Source organism: Cryptomeria japonica, chromosome 8 (assembly GCF_030272615.1).
Source record: "Cryptomeria japonica chromosome 8, Sugi_1.0, whole genome shotgun sequence".
Lineage (NCBI taxonomy): Eukaryota > Viridiplantae > Streptophyta > Pinopsida > Cupressales > Cupressaceae > Cryptomeria > Cryptomeria japonica.
The window spans coordinates 222,488,548-222,508,406 of NC_081412.1; the positions used below are offsets into that span (position 1 = coordinate 222,488,548).

At 37.1% G+C, this 19,859-nt stretch overlaps 1 protein-coding gene across 1 annotated transcript in view; it reads right to left on the reverse strand.

Moving 5' to 3' along the window:
• Nucleotides 1-19,528, reverse strand: part of LOC131027601 (probable protein S-acyltransferase 19) — a 48,186-nt gene extending 28,658 nt beyond the window's left edge. Inside the window, exons 1-6 of the mRNA XM_057957670.1 lie at nucleotides 19,093-19,528; nucleotides 12,433-12,546; nucleotides 11,891-12,313; nucleotides 10,878-10,946; nucleotides 10,569-10,640; nucleotides 10,320-10,448 (exon numbers count right to left, since the gene is read on the reverse strand). Of these exons, the coding sequence (XP_057813653.1) occupies nucleotides 10,320-10,448; nucleotides 10,569-10,640; nucleotides 10,878-10,946; nucleotides 11,891-12,313; nucleotides 12,433-12,546; nucleotides 19,093-19,137 (852 nt within the window). The 5' untranslated portion in view covers nucleotides 19,138-19,528. The remainder of the gene's footprint in view (nucleotides 1-10,319; nucleotides 10,449-10,568; nucleotides 10,641-10,877; nucleotides 10,947-11,890; nucleotides 12,314-12,432; nucleotides 12,547-19,092) is intronic.
• Nucleotides 19,529-19,859: the final 331 nt, after the last annotated feature.

The following is a 19,859-nucleotide window of genomic DNA, read 5'->3' on the forward strand; positions in this document are numbered from 1 at the left end:
TTCCTTTAACAAGCCCTCATACTTTGTTCATTTTCTCATCCATTGTTGAATAAATGTGGTTGCAATTGTCTCATGCTTGTCAATATTTCAATTGGTTCAATTCAATCTTAACTACTCTAATTCAAACATCTTTTCAATATTTCCATCACTTTTTCCTGTACATCTCCATATAGCTTGGTCCCAAAGAAGTGTGCTTTTTGTTTCAACTAACTTGACTATATTGCTTAAGCAAGAACAAACCATAAATATAAAGCTCTCAATACTTGTACAATGTGTTTACTGAAGCATCCCCTAGAACCAAATATAAATTTCAGTTCCACACATTATTAGTAAAATGTTTGTCCATTGTCAAATTCCAATCCTAACAACATGCATTTGGTCTTGGTCATTTCTTGAAGATCTTAATAATTAGATATTGGTTCCAATATTTGTACAATTTGCCAACTTAGCAAACTAAAGTCTAAAATACTTAATTACTAGCTTACTTTTAAACATCTTCAATGACTTTCATTTTTTCAGCGAGGATAAGTTTTAGTTTGTGTTTATGTGTTGCATGGACATTATTGTGGTCCATGGCAAACCCCATCTTCTTTTTGCATTTCTGTCTTTGAATTCACTTGACATTATTTTGTATTTGTGTTCATCATCCTTCGCATAAGTTGCTGGTTTGTATCCTTCCAAAAATTTCACTTTCTATTTTAGTTCATAAGTCTGCTCAACTATTTGATCACACAATTCACTGCCACTAAACGCACTCATTGTGTTTACATGTGTACAATGTTGTGATGGGTCTGCAAATTAACTTGGCATCCATTATTCGATTTTCATTTCTAGTCACAAGAAAGTCTATTAGCTGTGTTGCAGTCAATGTTTTCATAATGGCTTCCTTCATTATCGAAGACAGAAATTATCCAATCACAACACCTTATTTTGCTCATAGCTTTCTTAGAGATCCTTTGTGTATGCTAATATTCATCTAATTTGTAACTAAGAACAATCTCTCTCCTTCACAATTGAATCCAACTCATAGTTGATGCCAAAGTCAACTCATATAGTCTTAAAAGGTTTTTGACACACTAGTAAAATTATTCTTTTCACGTCCCCTCCTTCCTAGACATCACTCACTTGCACAATTTTGTTAGCCATCTCTGCAGACAAACGCAAAGGTTAGGAGATGATTGGCTAACCAAGTGGGACTTATCCTAGTCACTTTTAGGCCTTGGTGAGCTTAAATTATATAAACTTTATAATATTTCATTATAAAGTTACTTTTTTTTTAAAATAAACTTATTTCATAAAGTAACTTTATAAAAGGGGTAGTTAAAAGGTTTATGTTAAATTTTAAGTCATTTCCCCCTTGCACGCCTACCTAGGCATAAAATAATATTATTATAAGTGGGCCATTTTGGAATGAGAAGTTAACCCTCGAGGTGGGCATGGGGTCTTGAGGAGAAAGATTCCAATGGAATCTTAGAATATCTCCCTAGGGTTGTGTTGTGACCATTTCACACATCGCCCCATTAGAATGGGGACCCCCTCTTTTTCGCTTTTGTTTTGTTTGTTCCTCTCTCTGCTTTTAGGGTTTTGAGTGAATGAGTGGTCTATCTGGGCTAGGGCTAAACCTTAGGGGTTTCTTTTGATGTTATTCAGGCTGAGTCCAATCAAATTTTGAAAAGTTGTTAAGTGTCCTCCCGAAGAATTGAGACAATTGAAATAAGGTAAGCCTTTCAGGGAAGTCAAACAGGTCTTAGGTCAGGTCTAATCAAGGTTTTTAGGGTAAAATCCAATTTTGACTAAGTGTTAGCATTTTTGAAGGTGAAGTTGTGTGTTCTTGCCTAGGTGAGTTTTGATCAATTTTTTGAAGCAAGATGATGCCTGAAACAGACAAATCGCTCCTAACCCTCAGAGAGGACCCAGGGCGAAATTTATCCTGAGTGCAATTGTTTGTTTTTGATAGACTTGCTAACTGGTTACTAACCTTGAGGGTGACCTGACTATGCCTTGTGAAGCAGTTTGAGACTTAAATTTGAAGCAGTTTGGCCAAAATGGGTAAAATCGCTCCTGACCCTCAGTGAAGGCCCAGGGCGAAAATGTTGTTTAAGTCATATTTGTCACTGACTTTTCTAAATTGCTTTGTGCAGGGTCTCCTGGAAGGATGATCGAACGTGACTTGATGCTTTGGATGGTTTGGAGACATGAAAGATGGTGAGTTTTGGAAACTAAAAGAAAAATCGCTCCTGACCCTCAGAGAGGGCCCACAGCGAGATTTTGATTTCCTTCATTTTGCAATGAAAAGAGACCAAGTTTTGATCATAAATGGAAAATAAAGGACTTTCTCCACCCGCCTGAAGAAGTCTTGACTAGAAATGATGAAGGACTTTGTTGAAAATAGAAAAATCGCTCTTGACCCTCTCTTGACCCTCAGAGAGGGTCTAGAGCGAAATTGCCTCCAAGGACATTATTTCCTTCAAAATTATTGATGAATTAACTTTATAGTGCAAGGAAATGGATTTTGGAAGTGACATTGTGAGTTTAACAAACAAGCCAAGGTGGATTCCAGCTAGAAAATACCTAACCCTTGCTGAGGGTCCAGGGCGAAATTGACATTTTCACCTATTTTTCCTCATAAAAAATGTCAAATTTAAAGTGCAACGCGTTAACTGGATATCAATTTACCCCCCAGGAGATTTTCAAGTTGAAATGTGAAATATTCAAGGCTAAAATTCAAAAATCGCTCCTGACCCTCAGAGAGGGTCTAGAGCGAAATCCTCATGGAATCTCATTAAGCCTTGTTTTAAAAATTAATATTCTCCAAATTGCATTTGATCGCCAAAATTGCTAAATTAAGAGGCATTTGGGAAATTAAAATTGAATTGGCATTAAATAAAAAGACATTTTGGCATTTAATAAATTAATTTTAAGCCTTAAAATATCGAACTTCTATCTTGGAGGCATTTAAAATTAATCTTTATTAAATTAAAATTAAATATAAAGCGCTCAAGGCCTTATTTTGATTTATTTTGCCAAGTCGGCCCTCTTTTTTGGAATTTTATTTATTTTTTAACCTCTTTTTGCCAAGTCGGCCTAGAGGGAGCAAAAGGGTGAGCGCTCTATATATTGGAGGAGTTTTTTCACATTTCAAATCATTCAATCATTGCCTTAATTGCGAATTTGGGGAGCTAGAAGGAGGTGCGAAATCTGGTGTACTTGGAGCGAATTTCTTTCAAGTGTTGGAAGGCTAGAAGGAAGTGGAGTTTGATTCTTTCCCAAGCTAGAGGGGGCGCAATTCATTCAAAGGAGGGCTTTGATCTACATTTTGCCTAGCGAAGTCTATTTTTGCATCATTTCTTAGAGTTTAATACTCAAGAGGAGGTATGGCGAAATCATCTTGACACCATTGTTGAAGATTTGAATTTTGAACATTTGTTTTTGAAAAATCTAAGTTTGGCATGGTTAATTAGGAAATGATAACTCAAGATTTATCATGAAGTTTCCTAATTAAAATCTTAAATCTTCCTTTTTAGTCTATATTTCTACACTTCAAGATATATTGCTAATTGTGAAATGTTGTGTAGGTGTCAAGATGGCGACTCCGAAGGCGGGAGCATCTACTAGTCACCCGGCTCTCATGAAGGAAGATCAGAAGAACGACGAATTGGAGACCAGGATCGTGTCCAAATGGAGTAATATCGGAGATACCAACTTGGGAAACTTCAGTGTGAATAAGTTTCGAGAGGTCCCCTACATTGGCAAGCCATCACCCGTCGCGAAGAAGATAATTGAAAGTGGCATCATCAAGGCGGCAGGTTTCCCTCCAACAGTCCAGTGTCATGAGCTGATAATCGAGTGTGCCCGCCATTATGACTCACAATCAAGATCGATCGTATCCAAGGAAGGAAACACTTTAGCTTACCTTTCAAAAGAGGCTATAAGTGAAGCTCTTCATCTTCCAGAGCATAAAGATATGATTTACAAAAGCCTAGAAGGAGCCAGGTCAATATATGAAGATGATCCCGACACTTGCCTAAATCTCATCAACAAGAATTGGTTGCTTAAAAGTCGTCCTCACCTGAACAAGATTCCTAACACACCCCATAAGATTGATTTCCAGGAGGAGTACAGAGATTTGATAACTTTGCTCAATCGAGTTACAGGGGCTCCTCAAGCCTTCTACTTTGAGAAGTGGATGTTCTTCTTCATTCAAGTGATAGTCCAAGGGAAAGGAACACTTCATTGGGCCAAAATTATTAGCAATAGCCTGGATGTGCAGTTGAGAAGACTAAGGCCTACCAAATCATTCCATATGAGCTCATGTGTCATATATGCCTTGATCAAGAGTTTCGAGTATGCAGGACTACCTCACAAAGGAGTGATCAGAAGAGGACCCGGAGAAGTGAGAGTTTGTGACTCTTATGTTCATTTGCATCATCCACCTAGAAGTGACTACAAGTTAGTCAATGATACCTTCACGATGAACATCACTAGGATATTGCAAGGCAGGATCCACAATCAACTATCCCTAGATGCACAAGAGCTTGTGAAGAGGTATGGTGCATGGTTCATCCAGTTTCAAAAGTTTACATATATCAGAGTTCAAGGGTGTCCTTCACCTCCCTACATGTTGCCGAGATATCCGACAGACAGGATAGTGCTACTTGAAGTAACCAGGCAGTTGGTAGCTTGTGCAAAGGTATCCAGACACAAGCATGGAAATGGAGTTCCCGTGCCTATCATATTGGGGAATTCAATTGAGGTAAGTCCTAATACTCAAGCTTCGGAGGATGCAGAGAAGGAATTAGCCTTGTATTCATTCACCTTCTTTGCCCCGCGAGAGAATTTTGATCCTTATGGTTATATGGAGGAAACAGTTGCTAGGAAGTACGGACATGAGATTCAGGTAGAAGACTTTTGGATGAATCTCTCAAGTGATTTAGAAGTGAAAAGAAAGATGCATTCCAGATTACCTTTAGATTTCATCAGGAAATGCAAAGTTTACCGAGTAGCCGATCAAGCTCAGGACAATGGCAGACATCTCCAGTCATCTTATGACAAAGAAGACAAGGCAATGAAGATAGATTGGAATAAGCCCGAGGTTTTCGACTTGAGAGCTTTGAAGGCTCCTGTTTTATCATGTACTCGCAGATGGGTGGACGTACAGCATCAGAAGTTGAGAGAACAGAATGTGTCAATGACTTTCACTTTGGAGGCTAGACCAAATGAAAGAGAAGCTAGCGTGAGTGAGAACACTTCTCATCCTAGAGGTGCAAAGAGGAAAAGAAAGACCTGAGAAAAGGGAATCTTCCAAGAAGAAGCAAGAGGCCAATCAAGATCGCCCATCAAGCACATATTCTCGACATGGAAAGAAGGCAAGTCGAGCTGAAGGTCAAGAGAAGATAGTACTTGAGGTTGATGAATCTATGGAATCCATGGTGCAAAATGATAGGCCAGAGAAGGGACAAGCACCTCAACATTCATCGAGTCAACCTTTGCAAATTGATGAGCTACAGGATCAGGGAAATGATGATGAAGTGACATCTCCTCTCCGAGAAGATGAATCACTACCTAAAGAAATACAAGTGAGAGAGACGAGCTCTGCCATTCCAGATTGGTTGAAAGAGAGACTGACAAGGGTGATTGTGATTGAAGAAGAAGAAGATGTAATTGACTTAGAGAGCCTTATAGGAAATTCTCAAGAAGTAATAGAGAAGAGGAAGGCCACGAAAATGTCCAAAGTGATAAGGGATGAGACAGGATCTAGGAAATTGCAGATAGCTACAACAGTAGTGGACAAGTATGAAGGTGAAATTCTTGCAGATGAGTATGATGTAGAAACATTTGAGCTTGGTCCACTCACTACTGAACAAGCAATGGATGAGGCAACCGATTCATTTGAAGCACTTAAGGGCAAACTTAAGGAAGAAATGGAAAAGAATAAGAAGCTTGAGAGAGAGAGAGGTGCTTGGAGAGGCTACTTTAGTCATCTCAATCAGCCCTTGAGACGTCAGGATCCAGCTGTATCTCCTGTGCAAGCACTTCCCCTTGAATCAGTTGGCGAGGCAGAAAGAGTCAAGAGTTTGGTTCAGCTTATGAGCTCTTGGATTGACAAATCCCACACGGTAGCTGTTGAATTTACAACAAGAATGATGAAGACAATCCATCGAGCTATCCAGGTCCTTGAGATTGTCCACAATCTAATGATAACTGTAGCCGTTTTCGCTCACACTAGAGATGTTATCATTCCTGTCCTGCAAGTAATCAGGCAAACACCAAGGAAAATCCTAGCACAAGAAAAGATAATGGATGGAGGAACTCATAACCTACTTCAGTGGTCAACTCTACTCCAGATGAAAGAGGTTCTTTTCGAAGACATCAACGCCAAATGCAGTCAAGTTGAAGGCGTCATCCATCCAATTCAGGATAAGGTGTTTGAAGTGTTGTGTACCATTCTTGGCAGGCGGATCAAACTTGAGACGGATGTGGACCTCCAAGAGTGGGAAGAGAGAGTCAAGGTCATCTTTCGCAAAGATGAGAATGTCATCACAGACGAGCAACGAGATCTAATGTTCACTACTATGCTCCTAATTGAGAAGATCAAAGAACTCAAACCTAGATGCGAAACGGCTCTTCTCACTACCTTTGACCAGGTCATTCACTTGGAAGAACGAATGAAGAATCTTCCTGAGATTCCTATTGCTGAGATTGAAGGAATTGTGTCCAGATTCGTTGCATATGCTAAGAAAGAGCATTGGAAAGGGAACAAGGTTCTAGAGGAAAGGTTGTTATAGGATGATGTGGCATCTTAATTATTATTGGTCTATGTTTCCTCGACTTTTGTGCCAATTAAATACTTGGCTATGCATTTAATAATGTTCATCTAAAAAGGGAACTTTTTGTAACAAACCCTAATTAGGGTTTAGGTGTCAGAATCTGAACCGTTGATCTTCTTTTGATCTGGGCCGTTCATTGTAATTGAGGATGCTATATATACCCTCACTCATTTTCATTTTGTCATTAGAAGATTAGAAATTAGATCAGATTAGATATTAGAGAGATAGATAATAGTTAGAGCTTTGGAGAGAAGAAAGTTATTTTGTAGCAAGATTGAGTAGTGAAGAAAGATTTTTGAACAATTGTTGTCCATTTGGCTTTGAGATCAATAAAATATTGAAGTTATGGTGTTTTATTGCAATTCTTTTGGCTATCTTCATGGTTGTTTATCTTGTTGAATCATTCTCAGTCGAAGTAGTATTTAAGTTTGAAGGACTAAGTGTTGTGCTTGATCTTTGGTGAGATTCACGTTCCAAACCACTAGCTTCTTACTGATTGTAAGGACGCCTTGTGTGGTCAACTGGAGATATTGAGGTTGTTTGAACCTTCAATCGTTATTGAAATATTGATATGTATCTTTATGGTAGTATCTATAATTCTTGATGATTGGAAAACCACCAATCACCTTAGAAGATCGCATCAATTCTAGTAGAGTTGTAATTCCTTGGCAATACTGAAATTGGTAGAATCTTACCAAGTCTAGCCTACATTGAGTCATTCTTAGGATTAGATTAGTATCCATCTCTTGAAACCCTTATCTTTTGCTATTTTTTGAGAACCTGTTAGCATTTAGGAAAATCCTGTTCCTGCAGATCGAAAATACGTAAGGCCCCTTGAAGGAACAGCATTCACAATGACCACTGGTGCTTATCCACATGTAGAGATCCTACAACGAAGAACCTTGAAGTCACCCTGATTGATCCTTTTCGCGATATCTTCAGCATTCAGAGGCTTTACTCAAGAGAGGATAAGGTACTATTTGGGTATTTTATTCTGTGTTTGATTGTGTACAAAATACACGTCAACAGGTTGGCACCAAGGCTTGGAGAGGCTTAAAACAACCCATGAGCTCTCATTTCAGCAGTATTGGATTCATTTTTACATTCTTTTCAACAATGAGAGGTCTGCAACAGCAAGCCACGGTTGGATTTCAGGTTGGGAACGAAAACTCTCAATCTTCTTCAGTGTTTGGATGAAAACCCACTCACTTGCAACTTTGAAGGATCCTCTTTCAAGCGATTTGGAGTCAAAATTTGGAGGAGATACTACATTAACAGCAGGTCTGACACATCATCAGCAGATCTGAGCAGTTTGGTAGATATTTCCAGCAAAATAAGTGCTAAATATTGCGCGCCGTACCTGTGAGGGCAAATAAATAATTTGGAGGGTTTTAGCTTCACAATTTATTTCAGAATTCATTGTTGATAATATACTTCAGCAAATCCAAGGGTTATTCAGGAGAATTGGCACAAATGTGGTCTACATGAGCTTTCATTGAGGAGAATTGTCAAAATTTGGGAACCTAGCCTAGCAACCTTGAAGGATTTGCACTGTACATTCATAATTTGTTTTTGGTAATTATTATTAAGGCAAATAAAACTCATTGGTGCCATTGGTGGCAATAGAAAGCACTCGTATTGGCCAATTCACCAGTTCAAGCAATAAAACCACTACTACCAAGCTAGCGCTGGACACCTGGTATGCCAGTTTGGCCTTGAGTGCTACAATTTGTTCATTCTTTGAATTCATTAGCTGCAATTAAATCAGAGTTCTGAGTTTTGGTTTCAGTCAATTAATAGTTTGTATTTTGCATTTCTATATCATTTTGCATCACTCATTGAACAAGCAGAAACCTCAAAAACATCAAAATCCATCAAAAAACCAAAAAATGCATTTGCTGGTCAAAGATTTGAAGTCAAACCAAAACTATCAGATTGGGCCAAATTCCTAGTTGGCATATTACAATTCTCGTCTCTGAGAAATGATGCTCCATCTATAATCAACACCCAAAGCATTTTTTTCCTTTTCCATCATGCACTCTGACTAGCTGTCATTAAAAAATTCTATGTTATGCAAATAAATCCATGTTATTTATAAGTGTCATTAAATTATACTTCTCATCATCTAAATATTCATGGTCAATTAATAGTAACTTAGTGATTTAACATTCACTTATGTTGCAGCAGGATATCCAAATGCCTTATCTTTATCTCAGCAATTTGGCACAGTGATGATTAAATGTAGTTTCTTGTCTTCACTCTAGAATCCCAAAAAAATCCGCTTAAATAATTTCAATATCATGCAAATAAATCCATGTCATATAAAAGCTTTGTCTCACTAAATTTGAAATTACATTATATTTCTCTTGTCATCCAAATCTTCTTTGTCAATTAATAGTTATAAGTGATTTAACACTTATGTTGCACCCAAATGCCTTATCTTTATCTCAGCAATTTGGCACATTTATGATTGAAAGTTGTTTCCTTGTCTTGACTCTCAAATCCACAATAAACCCAGAAATCCATGTTATATATAAGTTGTCTTGCTAAATTTGAAATTACACTAGACTTCTCGTCATCTAAATCTTCATTGCAATTAATAGTAACTCTTAGTGCTTTAACATTCACTTATGTTGCAGCACGATACCCAAATGCCTTATCTTTATCAGCAATTTGGCACAGTGATGATTAAATGCAGCTTCCTTGTCTTGACTCTAGAATCCACAATAAACCCACTTAAACTTAGCCTAAGCCTGAGGTCATCACCATCTGAACTAAACGATTGGGCTTTTACCTTTCCCTTCTTTCAAGCCTTAATTTGCAATCCCATTTTCCAGTTAATTTTGGAATTGCATATCAATTTTATTCTGTCTTTGTTGCAAGCTTAGCTTGTCACACTACTGGTATGGCTATCTCTTTTTTTAATAAAGAATATCAAACTGGTGCAGCATACCTTTATACCACCCAATCACATGTCATACTTAGATCAAACATATGGATCATCTTCCTCAGGCATGATTAAAGACAAAGAAGAATAGCCACCTGCAATGAGACTAAAAACTGTTGGGAAATAGGTGCAACACTAAAACTGTATCCACCTACACTAACCTGCATATGGAGTACCACAAGATTTTACATAAGTAGAAATACACATCCAAAACTTCATGGATGTCATACATGTAATAGATGCTTATAGAATCTGGATAGTGTGATGTTATATTGATGAGCCATCCTTTTAAGAGCTCATTTGCACTGAAATGATAAGTTAATTTAAGACTGGGCTGTTACAACACTGACCATGGCAATAGGAATACAGGTCAAGTTCTAGCTCATCAAAATGAATTTATATTGTGCTTTATGGTACATTCACATTGCTTAAATATGGCATATTATAATAGAATAGCTGTAAAGTTGACATTATTGACAGCTAAACAGTCGACATTATTCAAATAAACAATCCTTTGGATTGCATTTGGTTGTCTGAAAACATACCACAATAGCAGCATATGGGGCCAATGAAAATACATCGCCAAGTTTTTCTATTATGTGATTCTCGGTGCCTCTTTTATCAATAAAGCAGCGCACCAGAACAGCAATACCTATTCCCCATTCAAGCACAAGCTGCCATTTAAAAGATGGCGTCAGAAATACAGAATCCAAAGAAAGAATGGAATTTTCTAACTAGTACAAATGTATAGCTCTTATGAACTACTCCTTAGAATTGATGGACTTTGTTCTTACCCATGTAAGGCTGGTGGCCATAAGTGAGACAAATGTTACATAGTTCTTCTTTCCAACACAGTTATTCAACCACTGCATACAAAACAAATAATATCCATTAAAAACCTAGGCTCTAGGCTAAACAAATCATGACAAAAATTATAAAATATAATCATGTTGCTTCGTAAATATCAGGACTTCAAACATCACAATAAATGCACATAAAGGAAAAAGAGGACCATCTCTGATGGAAATTGATCAAAAAGTTGCATCCTATTACTAAAGGATTAAGAGAAAAAACTATTTTTACAGTCAGTAGGTACCACACACCCGACAATGGTGATCAAAACCATCCACGCATTTGTCACAACTTCTACAGTGTTTACTAAACTTGCGCACCTGCATAACACAAAATTATTAGCATCAGGTGCTCAATGGCTACACAGAATTGGGGAGAAAAAGTCATAGCCATTCACAAAGCTTTGTTAGAGGAAAAAAGCTCCAACTCGCAGCATTCAAGGATCCTGTTTATTAGAAGTTACCATTCATCATTTATTTATTTTCAATAATATGAATCACCACGTAATTATATTATGATGTAAGAACCATAGAAATGGGCGACAGCATGCTTCTAACCATTGGTATTTGTCAATAACTTTCCTAATTATTACATATACCAATATGAACAAATCATAGAAAAGACCAACTCTTTAAACAATGTAACATAAAAGGTTGACAACAAACCCTTGTCAACAATGAACCATCAGAAGTTGATTTATAGGAAAATTGTGTTATATGGAGAACAACAGAGGTATTGCTTGAAAGAATGATTTCACAGTTCAGCAGTAACATGTCAACAGCATTTGTTGCAAATTAATATCTGCATACCACTAATCATAGGAAACAGTAACATATAACATTTATCTTTCAGTTTTCAATGATTATCATAAACAGACAAACATTATAAACCAATTTCCATCAGGAAATGGCAACTGACAACATGAGACAGCAGAATCAGGAAATATATCAGTTTGCAGTTCCATACTTAATAGCCGGATTTAATATATTTGCAACATTACAGTGTCCTGCAAGTCTTTCATGTAGAGCGACATAGCAAAACCACAATCTAAATATGATTCTCCAAATAAAGAGAGGGTTCCTTGTATCATTTTGTCATAAGCATTTATAGAAGGGTTGACCCTTTAACCACTTTTTTGACCCACATAACATGTCTATCAGGCAATCAAATATGCTATCTTAGATATATAATGAATGATATTTCCCATTGAATATATCACATCAAACTCTGAAAAAATTCACCATTCAATTACTATATATCATACCTCTGCATTGCACAATGTACAAAACAAAGCATCCTCTTCTATCACATGCTGCTGTTGAACACCTTCATTCTGGCAGCTATCATCTCTAAAAAGCCACCCACAAAGCAAGCACCCAACAACGCTGAGGAAACAAACTTCAGAATTCTTCTTCCCACTGTCTCCAGCACCTGCCAACTTCATGTTTCCAGCTTCTGAAGGTACTTTTTTTTCTGACTGAATGGTTAAAGGGCTTCCAATGTTGGATGAAAATGCTGGAGATTGCTTAGCCCCACCTTGGCCTAGATTAATTACTAAGGGGCTTGGTGACAAGCCTTGCTTTGTCTTATCTGGAGAAAAGGATGTATGACCAAAGTTTGATAAAATACCAGGATCTGCTGGATCAATCGCAGTGCATCGAACATATAGAAGAAATACGGCCAGCGCCTGAAAAAAAATCAAATTGGGAAACAGGTTATGTTTAAAGCAAACTAAAAGAATTTTAGTGAACATATAAAAAAACGATGGGTAAAAGGAATTATGGAGGAAAAGTTAAAATGGTAGACCATAGTAGTGTAAACTGCCATAGCTGCATACTCCAGCACATCATTGCCTAGGAAGGGTGCAAAAAAGGCATAGAAGGCAACTACCAGCAAGAAGAACACTGTAATAGCTACGACCTGAAAAAGCAAGCAATCACACAATCAGATATTTGACCAAATTTTCAAAGCAAAATTAATATCTTTTTAAAGCAAAGATATGCAAAATAAAATGTAAAATATGTGGAACCATTATTTCCTAAGACTATAGTTATAAACTTATATGTAATATTTATGATTGTAACTGCATAATGATGAATACCATATACACTGTAAACCAACTTGTCACAAGCAAATCAATAAAGTGGGCAAACAAGGTTTATGTGCCACAAATGAAGTAGCTGTCAAATCTGACAGATTCACACCATCCATTTCAAATGAGAGTTATTCCCGGAAGGCATACACAATCTAGCCAGTAAGATTCATTTTTCCTTTTCCCATCCTCAATTCTGTAGGCTTACCATTAATAGAGAGATCAGCAACAACTCCTAGTTATATATTTTAAATGAAATTAAAATCATCCATATGCCCCAATTTATGCTGGAAAGCATAACATGGGCTCAAATCGAGCAGGAAGATAAATCCTCAAATAGAATTCACAAGGATTAACAGACTCACAACAGACTCGCAGAAAATGGGTTTAATTTGATATCTCTAAAATAAGGGATATCATGCTTTGGAGAAGGAAGATTCTCTTTGTACATCCATGATCTCTTCTATTTGGCAGTCACCTTTCATGGTCAGAAGCAATATAACAAAGGTGTTACAAAACTTCAAGCACCACCTAAATATGGTGGTTAGAAAGGAACTGAACACTACAGTCTACTCAAATGTTTTGTATGCTAACATATAGGAAAACATAATCTACAGACACGATGAGCATGAAACATAAAGCTAAATGAGGATTCATAATTTCTTCCCTGCTTGTGCAGAAATATAACCCCAATTTCTGCTCAAATGCAGCTTAAGAAATCCACTTGGATTGCATAAAAAAGGCAATCTTCCTTTTCTGCCAGAAAAGCACATTGAACTCCTTATGTCCAGCAGTACTCAGCATGATCTCAAACAGCTTGTCTTCAGGGTGACACAGCTTGAAATCCAGAATCACATCTTCAGGATGAACGTCTTGTACCTCCCCTTGTTAAGATGGTAGTTCATGTGAAATAAAGTTAGTAATAATTACCATAGTATGAATCCCTGGTTAAGCCAGACAATCCAAGCAGAGAGTTTGCTGATGGAGAACATAAGGCAAATTTATGAGGACAAGATGATCTATTATCATGGATGGGTGGACTGATATTAGAATCAGCCACTCATCAATATCATTGTCATGTGAGCAGCTGATGTTTATTTTCTTGGAGCTATTGATTAACCAGGGAGGTAGAAGGATGCAGGCTTCCAATTTCATATTTTGAAGGACGTCATAAAAGAAGATGGGGCTCAGATGTTGTACAGGAGGTCACCAATTCAGCATTCACGTGTAAGTTAGCTGACATAATGGTGAAGAGTTGCATAAGCACATTTTTTTAGACCACATGTTGTGATCATGCATTGAACAACAAATTGAGAGTGGTGGCAAAAGCAAGATATATACAGATGTTCATTGCATCCAACACACCTAACTTGCTCTCTCCAAAACTTCTTTGAGGAAGGAATTCCTTAAGTTCATTGAAACTAGATATGCTAGCTATTTTATTTTGTGAGAGAAGATGTTTGAGTGCAATTAATAATAGATAATGCAAATTGGGTGGATGCTAAAAGAAAATACTACTAGAGGAAAAGTGTGAAAAAAGATCCTTGATGATAATTGGCAGTCCACAGTGATGTTAAAAAAAATCTCTTGTTATTAAATTATTCATTTATTAATGTTTGTAACTTGTAAATTATTTTCATTTTTTGTAAAAGAATTCACTACTTATCATTTGAATCTTATAACTTCAAAAGAATTAGTTTGCATACGTTTGCTCCTTCATATCACCTATTGTGCAACTGTAGATCATTAAATATGCTAACACAGACTATCCTAGGCCTGGTGAGATTTACAAGACAATTGGAAACAAGCTTGAAAAAATGAAATAAGCAATTCATAGAAAAGATCATAATTTGGGATTATATGAAAAGCAAATTTGGGCCATTGTGATGTAGCAATAGAACATTATGAACACCTTGCTTCATATGACAGCTTATGCTCTAAATCCCAAATGGTATTACGCACTAATACCTAAGAGAGTGACTTCTAATGTTGAAAAGTTGAAAGACGAGCTCATAAAAACCCTTTGCAACATGTATAGCAATGAGGAGACAATTTTACTTGAAATGTTGTAGCAAGCCTTTGTCAATCTTCGAGGTCTAACAACTAGCAAAGCAAAGGTGCAGGCAGCTTGGGCTACATTAGGTCAAATCAACCTCATTAGATGGTGGGTATGACATGGCAATGATACAACAAAGTTGAGGATGATTTCCATTCACCTCCTTTAACAAATTGTTAATTCCTCTTTGTAGAGAAGAATAGATCAGCATACAACTTCATTCGAGCAGTCAAATGGAATAGGATTGCCTCTTAACAAACAAAGAAGTTAATGGTTGTGCATAGTGTTCAACAACTTCTAGAATAACAAACTCCTAAGTATCAATAGGCTCCAACTACACAGTGAGATGTTAATCCCAAAGATGCCACACAACTTGACGAGGAGGTGGCACGGGAGGGATTGATTGGGGTCACAATGGGTAAGGTAGTCCCTCTTATTGGCAATATCTCAAACTCAAACTTTGATTTTGATTTAGGCAAAGATGAGGCAAACATATAGCAGCAGCACATACAATTATCTACATTTTGTCACTCTGTAATTGTAGCCTTTCAGCCTTTTCACTCTTTTATGTGCACATTGATAACGAACTCAAATTATTATACATTGAAATGTTGTTAATTTATATGTTCATTCACACGATATAACAATTTAACTCTAATATTTCACAGCATAGTTATATAATGAATATGGTGAATGCTTTATCATATCAATATTTTTTGAAATTTCCTGTAATTTTATATTTTCACCAATTTTTAATTGTCGCTCCCTAAAATATAGCCTCCTGAAAAAGTCATCCAGAAAACACATCCCCCACATCCCCTATCATACCCATTCCATACCGCTTTACCATGCCCTAATTTTTTTTAATTAGAAATTAAGTACAGGCGAATTATCGCCCCATTGACATGGTGTGAGGTACAACATATTGTATTCAGTTTGGCTATCAAATTAGGAGATATTTTAAAGTGAATCCTTCATAAAGGAAGATTGTATATTGTAGCCCTACCTTGCAGGTATTTTACTGTGTGCATTGAAATTCAAATACATAGGTAGCCTCCATATTTACTGTGTATGTGAATTTTTCTTAATAATCAGCACCTTAAAAAATTTTGAGTGTGTTTCAGTATAGAACACGTCTTGGAAGGCCCTTCAAAGTTCAAAGTTGATAGCCCTTGGCTACATCATTCCATTTCTTTCCAATTGATAAATCCAAGAAGGATTCCTTGCATACTAAATTAATAGATCCTTAGTTGTGTAGCTGGAGAACTCATTTGTGCCAAGTAAATATCTTTATGGCAGAGCCGTTGCATATTTTTGAACACCAAGACAAAATATATTATAAATGCTAAAGCTACTCAACTCATTCAGCTCCTATTAGACAAATAAACACTTGTTGCACATGTATTCATCAATTGAAAGGACCCTTAAGGTGTTGTGCTGTGGCAAAGGGATTTATGATTAGGAACAACTATTCCTGATTAGGTGACAGTAAACCTTGCACAGGTGCCTGCAGTTCCTTAATGGGCGCACCTCTGAATTTGTTATGTATTAGATATGGATTATATCTGTGAGAACCCCTTTGTTGACCTACCTGTTACTTGACTTCTTCTCCAAGCATATTGGCAGTGTAATTGGATCAGATGGAAAACCAATGTGAGCAGAGCAATTCCATAAATCAGATCATCAGTAAGAATGGATTCAAAACTATAATGATTCACACTAACTCCTCTTCAAATTTATTGGGCATCTCTACACATCACAATGTGCATCAAGGTAAAGAGAGTATCTTCAGGCTTAAGTTGGAAGCAAACCTGCCAGGTCTCAATGGTTAAACATGATAAGAATTAAAAGCCTTGGCAAAGTGAGTAATGCGTTGTGCTTCTTTCTTGACCATCCATTTCAGTTGTGCTTTACTAAACAAAACAAGACAATTGTTCAGTTTGACAAGCATTCGAGTGTACATAAAAATGTTTCAGTAAATATTCCTTTTGCCAGGCTGGAAGTATATTAAAGGTCCCTTGCAGCCAACAAAGCCCTGCATATGACTGATAAGGCATGGGTGAATGCTGTGAACCTAAGGGAGCTAGAATTATTTTATGTATAAACACACATTTATGCTAAAATTTAAAGTAAAATGTAGCATAATTGTTGCAGCAGTTCTTTTATGTTGCATTGGTAAGAAAACATTTTAAATCGAGAACTGTGTGCTTGATGATTAATTTGTGTGCATTGTCAGCTATATCTAAAAAATAGAGAAAGAACCAGTTACTACTGATTTTCTGCTCTTGGGTTTGAATAACACTTTAAGCTAGTCCTTCGATATATAATTGGAGTACCTACACCTTGAATAAAAACTCTGCCATATGCAGCAACAATTTGAATGCAAGCATTTGACTTCCATTGCTGAAATATAATACTGAATGAAACTTGTTTCAGATAACTCGTTGAAAAAAAAAGTTTACAACATCCTTAAAGCATAAAAACTTCATTCAAGCAATAAACATGCTTTCTTTTTACCACTCAATTAATTTATTAAGCATTAGAGACAACATGCAAAAAGAAAATAAAAAATATGAAAAGTCTTACTGCATTGACCTAATGAGATCCATAAGAACATTGTGCCAGAGCCAATGAAGATCATGAAATATCATGCAACTTCCAAGTATGACTTTAATATCATTGGTACCAAAGTAGATATTTTGCCCTGGCTACTTAGAGACAGCTCAATACATAATATAAAAAATTAAAGTTTAACCATAAGTTAAATCATAAAGGAAAACTATATTTTATATTGAACTGTGGGACTGTTCAGATGAAACTCCAAATGAAGCAGAAAGAGCCCAAACTAAAGCAGAGAATCACTAAAAGTAGAGGAATCAGTCACTGAAGAAGAGGAAACCCTAGGTAACAACGCGTTCTACCCTAACTAGAAACACAAAAAGATTGTTACTTCTTAAATCAATCACATGGACAAATATACAAAGCAAATATTCATACAAACATTCAATATATGTACCGGATGAGTTCTACAAAAAAATCATGCAGGCACCACTCAAGAAAATAAGTTATCATGTATTTTTCCCTAACCACTTGACAAATTATAACATTAAACCAGATTTAAACTAAGCTTAATCATGAATGCACAACTAAATAAAATGCTGAACCACATAACACATCAGCGGAAGCCCTTAAGAGCACAGAGGTGACCCTAACCGACGCTAAGAAAACGTAATTGACGCAAATGAAACATTAAATGAAGCAGGAAAAACACTAATTAAAGGAAAAGAAACACCAAGTGTAACTCTGTTCTATCCTAAATAAAATTATGCGGACATTGCCACTTATTCACTTTCCCCAACGTAGCAGTTCTTTCATATGGTACATTTTGTACAGTAAACCTATCATAACAGTTCTTGAGCATCAGGCCTGGACTCCATCATATGCGATCACAGTAAGCTCCCAGGATTTCCCATTGCACTCAAGTCCCAGGGCAAATCCCACTGACTAGACAGCTGTAGATTCATTAAGTGCTCCTCATTTATTAAAGATTGCATACAGACTTATATCAACAGGAAAATTGCATTGAAAGCATAGGCCACCAACTAATAGAAAAAAAATGGCAGAAAATCACAAGATTAATCAAATGCAACTTGACCAAACATAATTCATGTTTTGGAATCAGGTGGACAGGAGCAATTAAATCAAGAGCATTTTATCTTGAAAGAAACAAAATGGCCGTCCATCCCGTATGTAGTTGACCTGGGATTCTTTCCCATTAGGGCTCACTGAAAATATAAGAAACTTAAGACCGTTAGGCTACGCCATAGTGGGCTCAAAATTTTAATATGAATCTTAAGTACTTTGGCCTGTGTTCCAGTCCTTATGGCAGGGCACCGCCATGCAAACGACCAAGGTTCGAACCCCGGAGACAGCTTGGAGCCCCACGTATCTGTCTACCCAGAAGTTTGACCTGTCACCTAAAAGTTGGAACTTGAAAAAATAAAAATAAAAAATTGCAAACAAAAAACCAGCACACAGTCAACGCTCAAAATAGCTTAAAATTTCACCTACATTTCTTTTAACCGTGCAAAATTTCATCAATGTCGTCTAAACATCAAACAAAATCGTTCAATTCATATAGATTTTTGCCCTGACAGACACAAAACTCCAATTTGAAGATTCATCAGCTGTACAGAAGATTTGTGGCAGTTTGCAGATATGAACCCCAAATTAGACCGAAAACAAAAAGGCAAAAGGAAAAAAAAAGCAGAAAAAAGATTTAAAGCGTAAAAAATAAAAAAGCCCGAAGCAGCAGCACCTGAAAAGTATGGGCGGGAAGCTGCCAGCCATGGCGGCGAACCATCTGGCCTCCGCTGACATGCAAAGCTTGCACGCCCCTCAAGCTTTCACAGCGAACGTTTCAGAAAAATAGCGTTTTCTCTTTTTCTTGGCCGACGCAAGTGAAATTGGCCTTAAAAAGTCCTCCGGGTTGTCCTACAACAATGAGGGCTGTACCATTTGTCGTAGGGTTTCTGCAGAGGAAAACATAAAAGCAGAAAGCACGGATCCCTACCAACCAAAATACCGAACACTGCAGAGAGCCTTCAACGCCCACTGCACTCGGCAGCTCTACAGCTGTCGGTAGAAAAAGTAAATGTTGACGGAGAATCAGTGGAGCCCTCACCCAGCCTGCTAGGGAACGCTCAAAGCACTAAATTATTTTTCTGCTTCTGCAAAGCACAAAATTCGTCGACAGTGACAACGAGTTAGAGAAGGGGTCTTTCCATGGGTATATTTCGCCACGTCTGAACGTGGGGCGGAATATTCTGGCCACGTCAGTCTCGTGGACCCGCTAACGTCACTCATTTCTTTTTCGTTCAGGATGTTCCGTAACGGATTTTGGATTAAATCGATGTTTAGCGTCCACGTTCGGTAGGAGTTAATTATGGTTATGTTATTGTGTGGGGGAGGAATTTGTGAGTGCATTGCCTTCCACTATAGTGGATTTGGTTTTGAGGTTGGTTACGGAATGAGAATGGATCATTATTATAATAGTACGTTAAGTTTTCTTGGGAGTTGTGTATC